This window comes from Ursus maritimus, unplaced genomic scaffold, assembly GCF_017311325.1.
Source record: "Ursus maritimus isolate PB19 unplaced genomic scaffold, ASM1731132v1 scaffold_22, whole genome shotgun sequence".
Taxonomy (NCBI): Eukaryota; Metazoa; Chordata; class Mammalia; order Carnivora; family Ursidae; genus Ursus; species Ursus maritimus.
The window spans coordinates 46,360,203-46,378,825 of record NW_024424675.1 but is presented as its reverse complement, the minus strand read 5'-3'; the positions used below and the strand labels follow the sequence as shown (position 1 = coordinate 46,378,825).

The 18,623-nt window shown below is 53.2% G+C and overlaps 1 protein-coding gene across 1 annotated transcript in view; it reads left to right on the top strand.

Annotated features, from left to right (window-relative positions):
* Positions 1-17,008, top strand: part of TAF4 (TATA-box binding protein associated factor 4) — a 34,157-nt gene extending 17,149 nt beyond the window's left edge. Inside the window, exons 13-16 of the mRNA XM_040637874.1 lie at positions 542-667; positions 1,122-1,178; positions 1,593-1,712; positions 16,095-17,008. Of these exons, the coding sequence (XP_040493808.1) occupies positions 542-667; positions 1,122-1,178; positions 1,593-1,712; positions 16,095-16,262 (471 nt within the window). The 3' untranslated portion in view covers positions 16,263-17,008. The remainder of the gene's footprint in view (positions 1-541; positions 668-1,121; positions 1,179-1,592; positions 1,713-16,094) is intronic.
* Positions 17,009-18,623: the final 1,615 nt, after the last annotated feature.

Sequence of the window (18,623 nt, the reverse complement as noted above, 5' to 3'; positions counted from 1 at the left end):
CGCGTGAGGGTGCACACGGGTTCAGCCCGGGCTGGGTGTGGGGCGGAGGCGGCTTGCCCGGCTTTGGAGGTTGTGGGGCCTCTGCCGTTGCCGCCCTGCGCTCCTGCAGCCGCGTGCTAACCCTGCAGACCCGGGGGCTCTGGCTCACACCTGCTCCCGGGACTCGGACCACTGCCCTGTTTGTGGAGGGTCACCTGGGCTGAAACCCTGCCTCCGAGGGGCAGCCTGCAGGGCAGGATCTGCCTTCCTCTTCCCTCCCTCACACGAGCACCACTCGGAGGGGCCCCACTGAGTAAGGCCGGTGCCGTCGGGGCGGCAGTTCAAATAAAGAATCAAATGATACCAAAGTGTGTAAGGTGGAAACCCCCCGAGCCCCAACCAGCTCTCCCGAGACCCGCTTTTCTGTGTTAACACGCAGGCCGTCTGGGGACGGGGGGCTGGGCGCGCGGAGGTTCCGTGGGACTTCCTTTGGGAGGCGGGGTGTGTGCAGCCTGTCCCGCCCAGTCCTCAAATTTATGATAGCATTTTTAACGTTTTGTAGGATGACGACAGATACGAGCAGGCAAGTGACGTCCGGGCTCAGCTCAAATTTTTTGAGCAGCTCGACCAAATTGAAAAGCAGAGGAAAGATGAGCAGGAGAGAGAAATCCTTATGCGAGCGGCCAAGGCAAGTACCCGCACCTCGCTGAGCAGGGCCGCTCCCTGCCCTGGGTCCTGGACGCACGCGCACTCGGGGCCCCGGGAGACCGGCGCGGTGTTGCGGGGCCGGCTCTGCAGGGGACGTGACGGGTGTGATTTAGGGGGGGCTGCGGGTGGGATGTGGACCTGAGTCCAGAACCCCGCGGGCCGTCCCGGCACACCATCTGTCATGTTCCTGTGCCCAGCGGGCATGGTGATGACTGCCTCTGAGCTCTTCTCCAGCGGCAGTGATTTTCTTAAGAATCATGGTTGTTATTTTCCCCATGATGTGCAGGCTAAATTTTCATCTTCTGGCTGTTAGCATTTAAAAATGTAGTATACATTCTGTCATGTGATCTGGACATTATATCGTGAATAAGATAGCACTTTCGTTAGCTAGACATTTAGGTCATAACTTATTTTTCTTTCCCTTTAAAAAATAGTCTCGATCCAGACAAGAAGATCCAGAACAATTAAGGTTGAAACAGAAGGCAAAAGAGGTAAGCTTTTTTAGTCAAAATCTTTACTATACACTTGAAAATAGATTCTTACATAACCTCATCGTCCAACCAAAGAAAAGGGAAGACAGCGGTGGCATTTCTGTGGCGAAGCTGCATAAGGTGTTTGCAGGGGCAGACGCCGTGTCCTGCTTTTAGATGTAACAGTAAATTCCTGTTGGCTGCTTTCAGTCTTCACACGTGCACAGGATCTCGTATGTTCTGAGCTTCTGAAGATGAGCCCTGATTGTGCTTTATGATTTTTCTGACTGTAAGATAAGCTTACCATACAGTCAAGACAGTAAAGAAATTTTAATTTAGACCATTTCCAAAGATCGTTTGATGTCTCTGTTATTTCGTAGTAAGCAGAAATCACGTGCATGCGATGACGGTCCTCGTTTCTTTTCCAAAACAAAGATGCAGCAACAGGAGCTGGCGCAGATGAGGCAGCGTGACGCCAACCTCACAGCGCTCGCCGCCATCGGGCCCCGGAAGAAGCGGAAAGTGGACTCTCCGGGACCGGGGTCGGGGACGGAGGTACGTAGCGCAGCGGCGCTCGAGGGCGGGCAGGGGCCTTGGGAGCCCCTCTCGGCTCAGCTCCCGGGGGGCGGGGGGCAGACACACCCGACTGGCCTTGGTGCATCTCCGTGTGGCTCTCCCTTGGGGTATTTGTGTTACGTTTGGTACTGTAAATGCGCGTTGGCTTGTGGAGGACATGCCGGGAGCTGGACGTTCTGTCCGCGAGGAGGTTTGCTGGCCGGGGTGGGACCGCCTGTGGAGGGGGTGCGGGAGCGGGCAGAGCGGCCTCTGGGGTTGCCCGCGCCTCTGGAGCCACTCGCGGGACGCAGGCCCGCAGGAAGAAAGGGGGCCCTTGCCCATTTGTTTGTCCAATTTTGTTAGTTTCTTGTTTTGTTTGTTGTGATTTCTTTATGGAGTTATAAACCCAACCTCAGGGTATTGCTACTTTTGCTTAGATCGTCACTAGTTTTTTAAGTAAATTTTTGGAGGAAAGCACGTGTGGCCTTTCCCACTGACACAAGCTCTCCGCTTCTGGTGGCGGCGGCCTGGGCTTGCGACAGCAGCATTTCCCTTGGCCTGAAGGGCAGCACCCAGCGTTTCCTGTGGTGCGGTACGCGGATGATGGGTTCTCTCAGCTTCTGTTTACTCGAAAGGGCCAGTGTTTCTCCCTCACTTTTGAATATTTTTCCTGAATATAAAACTCTGCGTTGACAGTGTTTTTCTCATTTAAGATTTATTTTCTTCTACATTGTTGAATAAGTGGAGCATGTCTAGATAGATGTCATTTAATTTTTGGGAAGGACACGCCAAGGATACGTGTGCCCAAGGACTAGGCACCCTTCATGGTCTGCGCTTTCTCCTTGTTCCCTGGTCCCCTCTGTCTTACTGCTGACATCTTTCACGCCTCCAAGGACACTGCTCCTCAAATGCTGTGCTGTCATGTTCCAGATCACAAAAAAGGTGGGAGGTTTCCTAGCATGTTTCCCAGAATTGCAGAACTCTTATTCTTAAACCTGAGTGACAGCTGTAATATCCGTGTGACCACCATTCTCCTGCGAAAGGGGTGGCTCTGTTGTCTTCCTGGCCCCACCAAGGTTTACGCTTGTGCCCTGCCCCTGCTGTTTCTCCCTTCTCTACCTGTTTTGAGACTATCATCTTAATTTCTAGAAGTTTCTCTGGGTTGTCTTTACACTGAGTTCTCTTGACATTTAGCCTACTTGGTCTGTAGGTCAGTGCTTTTCCTCAAATTTGGGACATCGTGGCCTTTATTTCTTCAAATTTTTTTCTGCTCCTGTCTGTTTTTTTCTGGTGGGGTTTCCAATTACACATATGTTAGAGCTGATGATGTTGCCCTTGGGTCTCTGACACTGTTTAGTTTTCTTTCATTGTTCTTCTCTCTGTCCTCACACAGGACGGTTGCTCCTGGTTTAAGTCTTCAGGTTCCTTGAGAACACGATGCTGTGTCATCGGCAGAGGCAGCTGTGAAGCCACACAGTGAAGCTCTCACTCGCTGGTGTGTTTGTGCCTCTGGGGTTTCCAGTCCGTCTTTCTTAGGGTTTCTGACTCTGCCAAGATTCCCTGTCTGCTCATATATTGAGAGAGAGCGCATCTCCCGGGGCATCGTGCCTTTGGCCTGTGTATAAAAGCTGATTTCATGTGTTTGCGAGGCCGGCGTCTGGGCCGCCTCAGTGTCAGTGTCTGGTCCCTGCTTTTCTCCCCAGCATGGGTCTTGCGTTCCTGTTTCTTTGCATGTCTAGTGGTTATTGCTCGATGCTGGACACTGTGGATGACAGGCTGGGAGGCTGGTGCTGTCCTCTGCTGGAGAGTGCTGGTTCTTGTTCCAGCAGGCGGGTCCTCCGGACTCATGTGCTTAGTGCTTCACTCTGGTGTCAGTGCCCCGGGACCTAGCGGGACTCCCCTGCACGCTCTGCCTTCCCTGTCCAGGTTTGGTCTTAGGCTCTTACTCTTGGGAGTAAGCTTTCCTCCCAGGGAAAGGCCCTTTGACGTCTCGGCTGGGTGGACTGGGTGGGCTGGGTGCCAGGGTGGGAGCAAGGTCGTCCCGCTTGGGCGGGCTGGGCTGTGATGAGGCCCGTCGTGGCCTGCACGCGTTCTTTACTCACCGCTGAAGTCGTGCATGTGCTAGCTGTCATGGCTGTGCCTTTGTGCCTTTCGCCCTCCCTCGGTGTTCGGTCCTTGAGTGACTGTGTATTTAGTACTGGTGGTGTCTGTGCAGTCCTTTGGTTTTCTGAGTCTCATTCTCTGCCACGGTCTTTGGGATGGTTCGTGGGGATGACATCCCTAAGTTCTTTTTTTTTTTTTAATTTTTTGAAGATTTTTATTTATTTGACAGAGAGAGAGACAGCCAGGGAGAGAGGGAGCACAAGCAGGGGGAGTGGGAGAGGAAGAAGCAGGCTCCCAGCAGAGCAGGGAGCCCGATGCGGGACTCGATCCCAGGACCCTGGGATCACGCCCTGAGCCAAAGGCAGACGCTTAACGACTGAGCCACCCAGTCGTCCCCAACATCCCCAAGTTCTTACACGCAGATGACAGTTTGTGTCCTGAGCACCTAAAGGTCCATTTTGATAGCCTTGAAATCCTTGGCTCCCAATTTCTTTCCTTGAGAACCTTAACCATGTTACTTGGGATTATTTATTCCGGCATGAAGTGTTGCCGTTCAAGCACAACGATGGTCTAATTTTATTTCTCTTGTATATTGTGCGTTCTTTTTGCCTGAAGGATTCTTTTTTTTTTTTTTTTTAAGATTTTATTTATTTATGTGACAGAGAGACAGCCAGCGAGAGAGGGAACACAAGCAGGGGGAGTGGTAGAGGAAGAAGCAGGCTCCCAGCGGAGGAGCCCGATGTGGGGCTCGATCCCGAAACGCCGGGATCACGCCCTGAGCCGAAGGCAGACGCTTAACCGCTGTGCCACTCAGGCGCCCCTCTTTTTTTTTTTTTTTTAAGAGCCTTTAATTTTACTTGGAATTGGTTACCCTGGGTTGGCATTCGTGGGTTGAGTCCTTCCAACAGCAGTTTCAGATGTGCTTTTATTCGGGAACACCTTCTCTCCTGAAGGGTTTACCTGGCTTCCTCTTCGGGTGTCCCAGTTGTGGAACGTTGTGTCGACTTTGCCATCAGCACTCGTGTTTCTCTTGCAGCCCCTTGTCTGCCCGCTCCTTCCTCAGGTGGCCTCTGTCGGGCTCGCGGCTCTGCTCTTGTGGTTTGGCCTTCGTTCCTCAGGTTTCCTTTCTAATTTTTCCTGACTCTGGCATCTCGTGGCTGACTTCTGCGGATTCCAGCTAATGTTGTTCTCTCATGACTGCTACCGTTTTCTTAATGTCTTTTAAGTTGTTTTAAGGTAAAACATTACAGTTTTGGTCTTTTTTTTTTTTTGCATTCATGGCGTTTTCCATTGTCTGTAGCGACGTCATTCATCCTCCTTATCTTCTTTTTCCTCGTGCTGACTCGTGTGGGATTTGGCCTTAGCGCTTTCCCGTTCTTTCATGTGAATTTAGTTTTCTTGAACTTTTAATAGGAGGTGGGGTCTGAGGTAGTCTGCGAACCTCTTGGAGCCCCTCTGACGTCGTCTTCGTGTGGTGACGGAAGAGCAGCTGCTAGTCTCCCAGGCCGCACGGCGCCGCTCCCCTCCCCTACGTGCTCCTGGACTGCCCTTGGTCTGCACTGCCCCTGTCCCGCTCGGCTTCGATTTCCCGCCTCACGGTCTCGTCTGCGAGGTCCCGTGCCGATGGGGGCCCTGGGCAGGCGTGCGGCCGCGGTTGCTCGACGGGGTAGGCCCAGCCCTAGGCTCAGCGGCTTTCTCCTCTTTCTGAAGACCTGCTCTCTCCTGGGGTTTCCAGGCCTGCTGGTGCTCGCGGATGTCTCTCTGATTTGTCCTGCACGGTTCTGTGGTGCCCTCAGGCGTGTGGCTGCCTGCGGCTCCTCTCCGTGGACTGTGCTCTAAGTACTGTCTGCTGGTTTTGGGTTTTGCTGTCTTACATAGGCCTTTGGGAAGATCAAGAAACTTGCCCCTATTGCCGTCTTCCCGGAATATAGTGATTTACTTTTAAAAATACAGCTTTCTTTAAATTGAAAATAGTTTCAACCCACAGAAGAGTTGTGGGAGTTGCACACGGAACTCCGTTAGCTTGGGTTCTTGGTTCTGGACCTTGTATCACATGCACCTCATCACGGCGTCTCACGTGTGTGTGCGCACTACACGCATGTACATGTGTGGTCTTCCTGTAATGGAGGTCCTGCACCTCCGAAGGCCGGCGCCGTAAGGCCTGTCTGGCACGATGCCGCACAGCCTCCCAGCAGAAGGCCACCTGGTCTACCTGCTCCCAGCTCACCCGCGGCCCGGCGGCGTCTCCGGCTCTCTGTGCAGGGACACGTGGGGCGTCCAGTTGGCTTGCCCACGATTCTGTTCTGAATCTCCCCGTTCTGGACAGTGTTGAAGAGGACCGGACTTGCGTGTGTAGGGTGAACCCTCGGTTTGGGTCCGGTGACTGGCAGAGACGCCTCCGTCTCGATGGGCGCTCTGTTGCTGAGCCCGTCACATCAGGAGGCCCGCATGTGGGGACCCTCCTGCCGACCTGCCCTTTGCTCACGGGTTCGGTCGGCTCTGCCACGTTTCCCGTGTCGTCCCCGTGGTTCCGCCCATGTTTGTTGGCATTGAGTAAGGAGATGTTCCGGGACTGTGCAGCCACTGCGCCTGCTCAGACCTCAGCCAGCCATCAGCATCCATTGCCGACAGCCCACTGCCTCCGTGGCCGCCGGCTCGGGTGCCCGTCCTGCGCGTCTGTATCCGTCGCGCCTTCTACATTCGCTAGTTGTCTTCTGCGTAAGAAGAGCTCTCCCTCCTCCGTCCACCCATCCGTTTGTTTGTTTGCTCACCACGGTGGCAGGGACCGTGGACACCTGTTGTATTCAGTGGGTTGTAATCAATACTCTCATTATTTCTAGATGTGGGCAGTGGAAGCCCCTTCAAGCTGGTTTCGATATCCTTTTGAAATGTCTCCCTCGTTCTTGAAGCATCTTGGTTTTACTGGCAGGAGAGGCGTCCCAGAGCCTCTGGTGCTTCCCCCCCCTCGCCCCCCCCCCCAGCATTTTGCCAGGAGCCCTCGTTCCCTTCAGGGAGGGGGTGGTGGCGTGTGGAGGCCGGGGTCTGAGCTCCGCGTGTGCTGGATGCTGTGGGGCTCCCTGTTTCCAGACCCAGGGGCGTTCGTGCAAGTACCGGTGTGCATGCGTGCGTCACCCTTCCCGTGTCTGCAGCAGCCCTCTGCGCTCCTGCCAATACTCCGATTGTAGTCTGCACGCAGGGCTGCTTCCCAGCCTCCCCCCTCTCCTTGCTTATGAGTCCTTCTCCGTGAGAACTCGAGTTCCCATTATCCCCTGCGTGTCTGGTCTTCTGCTCAACACGACCAGCTTCTCAGCCGCTTTGGCTGCTGGGGTCCCAGTGCTGGGTGGGATGGGAGGCAGATGGGAAAAGTGTATTGATGAACTTTGACTCGGGTGTTAAGGTATGTCCAGAGTACATGCTAAGGAGTAGGAAAAGCATATGCTCCCAAACCTTCAGGGAGAGCCGGGCACGAGGCAGCAGCTGGCAGTGAGAGCACGGGGACCCTGAGCGACACAGTGGGAAGAAGCAGGTCGCCAGAGACTGTTCTGGGGAGTTCTTTCGTACGTTGTTGCTTTTGCCTGTTTTTGGACTTTAGGGGGATGCTCGTGCCTTTCTTCACCAGAGGTAGTGCTCAGTTCCTTTTCTTTTTTTTAGTTTAGGAATATTTCCTTGGGATATGTCTTTTTTTAAAAAAACTGTTCATTTTGAACTAATTTTAGACCCATGGTAAAGTTAGGGAGATAGTAGAGCGTTTCTGTGTACCCCTCACTCAGCTTCTCCCAGTAGGAGTCATTGGTGTGATAGACTGTTAACAAGACCTTATCTGATTCTGTTTTTCAGAATTTAGTTTTTTAAAATTATAATAAACTTTATGTTTCAGAGCAGTTTTAGGTTCACAGCAAAACTGAGTGAAAGTACAGAGATTTCCGCATGCCCACTGCCCCCTCACACACACACGGCCTCCCCGTCGTCCACATCCCTCGCCGGAATGGTGTATGTGGTACAAGGATGAGCCCACATGGACACGCCGTCATCACCCAAGTCCGTGGTTGCCCCTCGGGTCACTCCGGGCGCCGTGCGCTCTGCGGGTGTGGACAGACGCATCGTGACCTGCATCCAGCTTTGTACGTCACGCAGAGTGGTCTCCCTGCCCTGAAAATCCCTGTGCCCTCAGCCCACCTCCCGCCACCCCAAGGACCACTGGTCTCTTTACGTCTCCGTCCTCGTGCCTCTTCCGGAAGGTCCCAGAGCTGGAATCCCACGGCGTGAGGCCTTCTCAGATGGGTCTCCTTCGCTGAGTGGTGTGCGTCTAGCTTCCTCCCTGTCTTCTCGTGGCTCGAGAGCGCGTTTCTCGTCAGCCCTGAATCCTCTCCCACCGTCTGGACGGACCACGGTGTACTTATCCCTCGCCTGCTGAAGGACGCCTGGGCGGCTTCCAGACTTGATCAGTTATGAATAAAGCTGCTTTAAAATCCACGTGGACGTGAGATCTCCGCTCTTTCAGATGAAGACCACGGGGCGTGGTTGCGGATCGTACGGTGTGAGGATGTTGAACCTTGTACACGTTGCCTTCCAGACTGCCTTTCGCGGAGGCCGCGCCGTGTCGCGTTCCCGCCAGCCACGCGTGAGAGCGCCTGCTGCCCCACGTCCCGGCCCGCGTTTGGTGTCGTCGGCGTTGTGGGTTTGCGCCCTTCTGAGGGGTGTGCGGGCGTCTCACTGTCGTTGTCGTTTCCCTGATGACACGGTGTGAGGAGCGTGCGTTTCGGGGGCACGTCCGCGTGTCCTCTGCGGCGAGGGGCCCGTTCAGTCTTTGGCCCATTCTTATTCAGGTGGTTCAGTCTTGCTGAGGTTTTTGAGTTCTTTGCATAGTTTGGGTGACGGTCCTTGACCAGATATTTCTTTTGCAAATATTTTCTCCTTGTTTGATTGTCACCATTTTCCCACGGGTGACCTTTTTCTGTTGCGGGATCTCACCCAGGAAGCTTGTGGTTCCTTGCTTAGTGTCTTCCTCAGTCGTTCCTTGTCTTTTTGATCCCGACACTTGTGAAGTGTGCAGGTCACTTCTGTGGTGCAAAGTCCCTTAATTCGGGTTCGTCCTGTGTTTCTTCATGATTAAATCCAGCCTCCATGATTTTGGCTAGAATGTCACAAAACTGATCTGGTGCCCTTGTGTCACGTTGTGGCGATAATTTTGACCACTTGGTTCAAGTGGTGTCTGCCAGGTGACTGCGCCGCGGGCTCCTGCAGTCCCCGGGCAGTTGTCTCCGCGCAGCGGCGGCTGTGCCGTCTGCCCAGCGCTGGTTTTCTCTCTCCGGCCCCACGCATGTGAACTGCGGTTCTGCTGTAGAGGGAGCTGTCCCCTCTGCCCTGCTCGCTCGGTGACTTACCTGTGGTCGCCTGCACGCTTGCTTATTCTGTGGGGGATCCTCTGTCACCGCTGTCCGCCTTTGGTCGCTCACATGGCCCCAGCTTTGGCCCAGCGAGCTCCTGTGTCCTCTCATGACCCCTCATTTTTTAAAGACCTCTTTCTTTCTCACATTACAGAATGTTCTGGACTTACCTTATGGCTTTCCTGCTGTAATTGTGGAATCAGCACCGGTTCTTTCTGTTGGCTGTGCTCCTGGGTGTCCTGTCCCCAGGCCCCCTCACTGGCCACACTCACACACGCTCGCCCGCGCTTGCTTTGTTTCTGTCCCTCTGTCTCTGCACTGAAAACAGCGGCTTGTACGTGGACCCCAGGTTCTCTTCCGCCGCCACAGGGCTCCTCCGGGCCGTGCCTCGTTTCTTATGTGAGAAACCTGGTTTTCGTGGTCCTCATGTACTTACTCGTTCAATCATCATTTACAGATAAAGAAGTTTCCAAGTTGCTAAGCCCTGCGAGAAAGAGCCATACCATCTAGAATATTTCTGTGCCGTTCTTTTTATACTTAGCATTACAACATCCAGTCAAATTCTGCATTTCAAAGTTCCTTAGATGGGATTTTTTCCTTGCCACCCCTTCAGTGTGGTTCTGATTGTTAATTTGTAGTAGAGCTTAGTAGTTTCAGGTGCTCTCTTGCTGTGTGTGTTGGTGTCGGACCCCCCGCATCTTGGGTGATTTTAGTTGTTTGATTTAGGACGTGGAGCACTGCCGAGGTTCTGGGGTCAGAGCTGTGGAAAGCGCTGCAGACATGGAGTGCCGCCCTCACCCACCACCCCTTCTGTGCGGTCGTGTGCACTCAGCGCACCCACGTGTGTTTTCTTTTATCCCCCTCTTACCTTCCTTGAAGGGCAGTGTGCAGGCACCCTTTTGCATGTGCTGTTCTCACTCGTGTATTCCGGAACTTGATTTCATCGCAGAAAGACCCTGCTCATTGTGTTCTGTAGCGGTGAGGTGCTTCGCGGAACCTGCGCGCTGCGGCTCGACCGGCCTCCTCTTGCTCGTGCGCGAGCCGTGCGTGCCGCATCCGGTAACCGTGCGCGAGCATCTCTGCGCCTGGGGGTGAACCGTTTGCGGGCGAAGTGAAGCGCACGGCAGTCTTGCTCGGAGTCGCCGGGCTCCCCTCCAGAAGGTCTTGCCGCTGTGCTCCCCCTGCCGTGTAGCAGGGCGCCTCCCCTAGTCTCACCTGCACAGTGTGTTGTCCTGGTTTGAGGTTTTGCCAGTCTGATGGGTGATACAGGTAATCCGTTTCCATGGATGTGCCGTGGGTGCTCGAGAACAGGCGTATTCTCGTGATGGTGCGGAGAGCTTTGTAAGACTCCATAACGTGTGCCTGCTGATTGTGCTGACCGATGTTCGGAATCCTTGCTTATTTTTGTTGTGTTTTGTCCTGAGTGTGGTGATCTCAGTTCTCTGTTATTAGCGCGTTTCTGTTTTTATCTCCTGTGTCGCCTGCAGTTTTTGCTTTGTAGTGAGGGGCTCTGTGTGCTCCATGTTATTTGGTACCTAAATATTGATAAGTGTTACATCTTCTGTGAATTGTCATTTTTAGCATTAAAAAATATCCATTTGTCCAGGGGCTTGAGTTCTGTGTCCTGAGTTGGGACCATCACCCTGCTCTCTCTGCTTCCCTTCCTGTAGAAAACCTTTGTCCCCCCCCTTTCCCGATGGTAAGCATGTCTCTTATCTGTAGCACATGGTTCGGTCTTGTTTTCCGAGCCGAACTGAAAAGCTTTTCTTTTAATAGAGAATGAATTAATAAGCCCATTCACCTTTATTGATAATGACCAACATGCTTGGTCTTTTCTCTTTCATGATTATTTTTGTAATTATATGTATTTTTTATGTTTGCTGTGATTATCCTCCTCTAAAGTGTATATTCTTTGCTCTTTAATTAAAATTTTTTGTTTGTGTTTAGGAAGGTTTATAATTCTTTTCGGTTGGTTATTTTTGCATGTAAACCTTATTAAATGTCTTCTGTCCCTTGGTTTTTACTTAACTGTTCAGCTTCTTGGGTCCCACTGGTCCTGAGCTCCAGCTGCTGCCTCTCGGCCGCCAGTGAGCCTGTCCCATGTCGTCTGTTCCCCGGCTCTCCGCCTCCTTGTTACAACACATGACCTTCCACCTCCCCCGCCGCCTCCACGTTCGTGTAAGGTACACACTTCTGTGTACGTGCTTACCCCCATCTCCTTGCCGTGGTTCCCCCACCCACCTCTTGCTGGGATGGTGCCTGCCCTGGGGCAGAGCCCCTGCGAAGGCCTTGGTGCAGGGTCCCCTGACGTGTGTATGTGGAAAACGGTTCTTCCGTGGCTTTGGTAGGGAGGACGGTTTGGCTGGGTATAAAATCCCTGGCTCAGTCTTCGGTACTTTCGTGAGTGCTCCTCCGTGGTCTTCCACTTTGTAGGTTGGTTTTGAAAAGCCTGATGCCAGGCCGATTCTCTTAACCTTTGTAATTTATTTTCTCTTTTTACCTGGAGGTCTCATCTGTCTTTTTGAAAAGTAGTAGTTTTGTGAGGATATGTCAGAATTGATAGAGTGCGGGTTTTTTTTTTATTTTTAAGATTTTATTTATTTATTTGAGAGAGAGAGGCAGCCAGCGAGAGAGGGAACACAAGCAGGGGGAGTGGGAGAGGAAGAAGCAGGCTCCTAGCGGAGAAGCCTGATGTGGGGCTCGATCCCAGATCGCTGGGATCACGCCCTGAGCCGAAGGCAGACGCTTAACGACTGTGCCACCCAGGCGCCCCTGAGTGCGGGTTTTAGTCTCTGTTTCCCAGAACGTTCTCTCAGATTCTGGTTTCAGTGTCTCTTGTGCTCTGTTGTCTGTTTCCCTTCTTCAGAGGTTCTGATAACACGGTATTGGCCTTTTCTGGCCTGCCGCCCCCGCCTTCCCTGGGCCTGTCATTGTGCCCATCGCTGGCCCACTGTTCTTCTCTATTTCCCTCCTTGGCGCCCTGCAGTTAACTTTACTCATTTCTGACATGATTTTGTTTCCTTTCCATTTTTATTTATTTATTTTAGAGAAAGAGAGTGTGCGTGAGCGGGGGAGGAGGGGCAGAGGGGCAGAGGGAGAAGCAGACTCCACACTAAGCGTGGACTCAGTGCGGGGCTCTCTCTCACGGCCCTGAGATCACAACCTGAGCCGGAAGCAGGAGCTGGACACTCGACTGATTGTGCTACCCAGGGGCTCCTCTGTTTTTAAATCTACTTCGTTTCAGGTTTTGATTCTGAGTAATTTTCATGTCCTCAAATGGTCAAGTACTTTTTTTGTTGTTGAAAGTGCTGTGTTAGTGTTCTTGCTTTTCCAGACAGAATTTGTCTGTGATGTGTGTGGGATTTGCTAATCTTCCTTTTGTTCATTTCTGTGGTAGTTGGGTGTCTCGCAAGACTCGTGGTCTGATGGCGCCCTCTTCTGCCAGCGCTGGAAAGTCGGGCGGCGTAGCTGCACTTGTTTGTGCTGGTTGTAGGAGGGTGGTGTATCCTTTGATGGGAAGTTCCTGTCTTGTGGGACCCTAAATGCCCTTTTACTTCTTTCCCTTTCACCACCTGGTTTTCAGATGGCCCTTGTCAGAGGCTGTGTGTTCTGAGGACTCCGCCCACGCCCGTGCCCGTTTCTGTGCTCTGGGCGCTTGCGCTGGAGGGAACAGCAGCCAATCTGGGCTGGCTTTTGCTGGACCGTGGCCCCTTGCGGTCTCTCTCATCTGTCTTTGCCATGCAGCTCTGTGGGTGCAGTGGGGCCCTGCTGAGGACGGGCCAGATCTGCCATTTGGTGTCCTTTTGGAGCAAGGTGCTCCCCAGCTTCATATCATGCTGATGGAATGATATCTGTAGAGACTGGTGTTTCCCTTCTTGTTCTGAGTTGCTTTTTGGGGAGAGAGGCAGCTGCTGGGGTGACTAGATGTCTTCACCCTCCTATGAGTGGCGTGCATCCTCCTAGGGTGAGTATCTGAGTGTCTCTGCCACAGCTGCGTGTCTTCCCGGTCACCTGTCTGCACACGTGTGCTGTTTTGGACAGTAAGGGCGTAGAGATGGGTGTAAACGAGTTTGGGAACCACGCCACCGCGAGGGCCAGCAGAGTGTCATTGGAGCCTGTGCCGTTTGGTTCTGTTGGAACCGCTGTCAGTTCCACCCACACTGCTGGTCGCAGCTGAACCCTGGGGCGTGGGAGCAGCCTGGAGAGCCACCTGGCCTGAGAGCCGCCTTGCTGTGCTTCCGGCCGCCGTGGGCGTGGGGCTCTTGGCCGCTGTGGAATCGGGCTCCTCGTCCCCCAAGGTGGAAATTTCCCTGAGGCAGGTCCCGAGGGGCCCAGGGCCTGGGGGCTCATGTTCTCGGCACTCGTGGGAAGGTCAGAGCCGAGCCAGGAGCTTCTCCCCAGCCAGTGATATGGTGTCGCCTCCGCACAGCCGTGGACCCCCAAGTGAGGTTGACCCCACAGGCCAGGTGGGATTTGGACAGAAGGTGTTTTTTCTTTCCATTTGGTTCTACATCAGGTGTTTATTGGCTGTCAGATTGATTGTGGCATTTTGACCATGGAAAGGTTGCCTTCAAAAGCAATAGCTTCCTTTTGTCAGACTTTCCAGTGGTCCTGTGACAGGGAGGCTCCATTTCCCGATGAGGAAACGTTGCGGGAGATCATAAGTGCTGTGTCCAAGGTCATTTTGTTTCTAGCCCCAGTGCCTGCAAAAACAAAACAAACTAAACAGCCTTTTGATGGCGTGTGGATGTTGGTGAAGTCAGGCCTGTCCACCACCCCTTCCCAAGCCCAACATTGGCCCTTTCCTGGAACAGTTTTCTGTTCCTCTAGGTTGGGGCGCCGTGTCGGCAGGCTGCGGTGGGCAGAGCGTTCCTGCCTCCGCGGCTCAGGGCCCCTTCCTCAGGCTCCGCCTGCCCCACCAGCTGGGCTCCAGGCTCCTGTGACCCACTTCCGTGGCCAGGATACCTGCAGAACAGTGTGACCATGACCCTGGAGGGAAGATGGTGAACGGGTGTCCTTCCATTTTGGTGTGAAATGGAAGAAACAGGGCTCATCCTGTGTAATTAGAACTACTTTGACTATCAAGTAGGATATTTTTGAACATAGGCTTTTTGTAAAAGTCTGTAGACCCATGAGAAATGGCAGTTTCTCTCTGGCCTGTAGAACGTGCCGCCTGGGCCTGTGGGAGGCGCTCGGCCAGCCGTCCTGGGCCGTGCTGACAACGTGCCCACCAGAATGCTTTGACACCAGTTTTGATTTCTAAAATATATTGCAATAAAGCATTACTTCTCTTGATTTCAGACTTTTAGCACCTGTTAATTTGCATCCGAAGTGGGTACCTCATCCTTGTCCCACCCGTTTTGGCTGTTGAGCTATTTGGGAAGTAGAAACACCAAATGCGGTCGAGAATTGGTCACGATTGTCACAGGGGTATTTCAGTCCGTTGTGTAAGGAGTGCCTTTGGTCTCTTTGTGGCCTCACCTGTCCCTGAACCTTGAGGTCAGGTGTGGCGTCTGCAGGGGAGGTGGTGAGGGAAGGCCAGTGTCGGCGGGCAGCTGCTTGGGCCTGCTGCGTTCTGCCTGTGGTGTCTGGGTCCAGAATAGCGGGCCTCGGACGGCCCCCGTGCCCCGTTGTGCCTCCTGTTCCCGCAGACTGTTTCTATCACACGCCTTTGCGGGGGCGCTGTTTGTCTGTTGCACGAAATGCTTTAGGGCTGTTACGTGGACTCAGGGAAACGCAGAGAAAACCTGAATCATTCTTTCAAACAAGGAAAAGTAGCCACCACAGGGACAAGTCTGGAAGAGGGATCTTGGCGGGTAAGGGCGTCTGAAGGGGGTGTAAAGGAGTGTAGTTGAGGTTGAAGGTGTGTGTGCGTGTGCGCAAGGACGTGAGCGGCCATGCCCCAGCCTGGCGGAAGGGGGTTCCGGTGGCCACAGGCCAGGTGCCCAGAGCACGGTGTGGTGAGTGCTGTGGTCTTCGCCTGCCACCTGCTGGCCGCCTCCTGGAACTGCGGCCTGGTCTGGGTAGGGTTCTTGGCTGTCAGAGAATTCTTTCCTCCCACCTCCTTCAACTTTAGAACAGGCTGTAAAAATACTGTTGTCATGTTTGCACGTGAAACATGCATGACCAACTTTAACCATCAGAATACAGACACTTAAGTTTTCATTCTGAATGGAAAAACGAGCGCTGTCCAATTGGGAGTTGTGTGGTTTGAGCCCCTGGAGCGTCGGATGGAGGCGCGGTGCTGGAACCACAGGACGCTGCGGCTGGGTGGCCACGGTGCTCCCAAGAAAATGGCCCTGGAGACTCCGTGTCCATGAGCAGGCGCCAGAGACTCACAGAAACTCGGCCTTTTCCCGGCGCTGCCGGCCCTGAGCCAAAGTGCTGCTGTCTGCCCGGAGACGGCAGTGTCTCACTTGGACCAGCCTGGGGAACGGGGTGGCCCCCTCTTGGCTGTGGATGACCGTGGTAGCCACAGAGTACTGTGCCCCAGGGAGCTAACCGGCTGACCACGAGCCCGCCCAGTCCAGGAGTTTAGACTTTGTGGCATTGGGAATATGCCTTTGTCAGCAAAGTGGAAACAACCCAGTTGGGGCCAGGTGTGGTATTGGTCCCGCCTGACCTCCTGGACATGTGCCTCTCTGCTCACACCCCGTCCCTGTTAGGGACTCGTAAAGCACTTTAGCTCGGGAGTAGGCCTGTAGGAAGGAGCCCGTCCCCAGCCTGGCTTCCTAGCAGCAGGGTTCCTTGGGACACCTGTAGGAAAATGTGAGTGGGGACCAGCACTGGGCTCTGGGGCCAGCACCGGGCTCTGCCCCTTCCTTCCAGCGCGTGGGTCCCGCCCACCTGTGGGCACCGCTGACTCGGCTGTCTTCTCCTTTCTCATCACCAGGGGTCGGGCCCAGGCTCGGCGATCCCGGGCAGCTCCGGCGTTGGAACCCCCAGACAGTTCACGCGACAAAGGATCACGCGGGTCAACCTCAGGGACCTCATATTTTGCTTAGAGAATGAGCGTGAGACAAGCCATTCGCTGCTGCTGTACAAAGCATTCCTGAAGTAGCGCAGGGCGGGCGCGGCGCCGCGGGCGGGGCGCCTGGGACGTTTTTATATATTTGCAGATTACGCCTTTTGTAACAAGCAAACGGGATATTGTTTAAAACAGCCCCCTCTTTACAATGGAACAGTTTTATATTCCTGTTTCTAAGTCAGCTCTTCAGTACGGAAGAACACACGTTTCTGTAACAGAGAACACGGAGGCCCGTGGGCTCTCTGAACGGACAGTTAACTCTTAACTCATCTTTGATTGAGTGGCCTTCTTGCCAAACAAGCCATATATAAAAACTGATGGAATCGTTTAGCAAATAATTAGATGCCCTCTGTCACCTCGTAGCGGTTTCTACATTATTTGTGCGTTTTGATTTATTCAGCCCGACTTCTTGCGTAGGTGTGTGTCTACAGCAATGACCTCATTTCATTTATTTTATTTTTGTATTAGTCAGTTGGCAAAGCAAACTGATTTTTTAGACTATTTATGTCCCCGTCCCCTCCCTCGCCAGAGTCCCCGAGGAGCACGGAGCCCATCGCGCGCTCGCCCGGAGCGCGGTCTCCTTTCTGCTCAGGAGAGGCCGCGCGGCGGCTCCTTCCGAATGTGTGGTCGGCATCTGTACAGACGCGTTTTATTTGCTATAGTTTGTAAAGCTGTAAAGTTAAAACAAATGAAAACCTTTTCAGCATAAATATATTTTACTTGCACTGTGTTTTTTAGCTAAAAGTGGAAACCTAGATGAAATAAAATCAAAGTTGAGAAGAATCATCAAAAGACTGTTTCTCAGTGTGAATCAAGTGTTGAAAAATGGTTGGTGTATTTTGTCAGTAATTGTACATAATTTTTGGCACATAACATGAAGATGGCTATGTAAACTATAATTATTTTGCTAAGAGACTGTAAGCAAGCTGTGGGCCAACTTTACAGATGTCCAGAGCAAAGCCCCTTCTTTGTACCTATTTTTTTATTACAAATATACTAATTGGTTCTTTATATTTTCAGAGGTTATTGTATTAAATTGTCTATTGATAGTACTTTTATGACTGTAAATACCTTGGCTTTCTCCGTGTGAACCCTCACGTCGGACTCGACTTCGCGCGAGTGTGAACCGAGTGCTGATCAGTATTTTTATCAACACCTGAAAACTGTTACACCTTTTATTTTGTCTTTTAGGAAATCCCTGTCTTTCCATTTTTTCATGTAAATTTTGCACAGTTACTTGTTCATATGTAAATATTTTACTTTCAAAAATGAAGTTTTTAATTGCTATTGTTTTATATAGGATTGAAAGAAAATTAACTCCTTTATTAAAAACAAATTTATCTGTATCTGTTTTGCCTATTTTTCCCAGTTTTTCAGGTTTAGATTCTGCTGCCAGAGGCTCAGCTCTGGTTCCCCTGAGCCGTTCGTTTATGAGCTGCTTGCTAGAATCAGTGTCTAAACCCCAGTGACTCTGGTAGAAATAACCTCGCCTCCAAGGACAGGAGCTCCGTGCTGCGGGGTAAGGCCTGGTGTGAGTGGCATCTGAGGGCCTGAAGCTCACCTCACACCCTGCAAGCGTGGGCCATCTGGGGCACCCCCGCTGCGTTCCGTTGCTGGGGCCACCCCGCCTTGGACACAGGTACGCCGGGGCACCTGCCCATGCAGCTGGGGCGCCGTGGGGAGAGGCAGGGTAAGGCCCCGGGGGGTCCACGCACGTGCCCTGGTGAGCCGGCGGGGCGATGCGATGGCCCTGGCCCCAGGGTGGACCCACAGGGACAGAGACAGATGGGGTCTCCAGGAGCCCCCGCCTCCTCTCTGCCACCTCTTGTTGCAGGCCGGCCAGCACCCTGTCTCTCACGCACTGCAGGTGGCCAGTGGTCGGCGTGCTTGGGGTTCCTGGTGTCCAGTTTTCACGCTGATTTTCGCCAGCTGGACGGTGCCCAGCAGTATGTGGGCTTCCTTACAAGTTACACTGGAGAACACCGCTCTCATGAGGGAGCTGTCCAAGCGTCTCCGGGGCTGCTGGACACACCCCAGACGGGGGGGTTTCAGCACTAGAGGCCTGTGTCCTCGCTCTGGAGGCCAGGAGTCTGAGGTCGGGGCTTGGCAGGGGTAGTGCCCTCTGAGACCACGAGGGGGTCTGTTTCGGGCCTCTCCCCCCACTGCTGGTGGTGACTGGCATCTTGGACGTTCCTTCCACATTTTCGTGGTGTTCTCTCTCTGCGCACCGTTGTCTGAATGTCCCCTTGCGAGCTCCAGGACACTGGTCACACTGGAGTAGGGTGCCCGCAATGACCTCATTTTAACCTGACGTCCGTAAAGACCCTGTCTCCAAGTAAGGTCACCTTCTGAGGTGCTGGGGGCTAGCACTGCAGATCTTCTTGGGGGGATCTC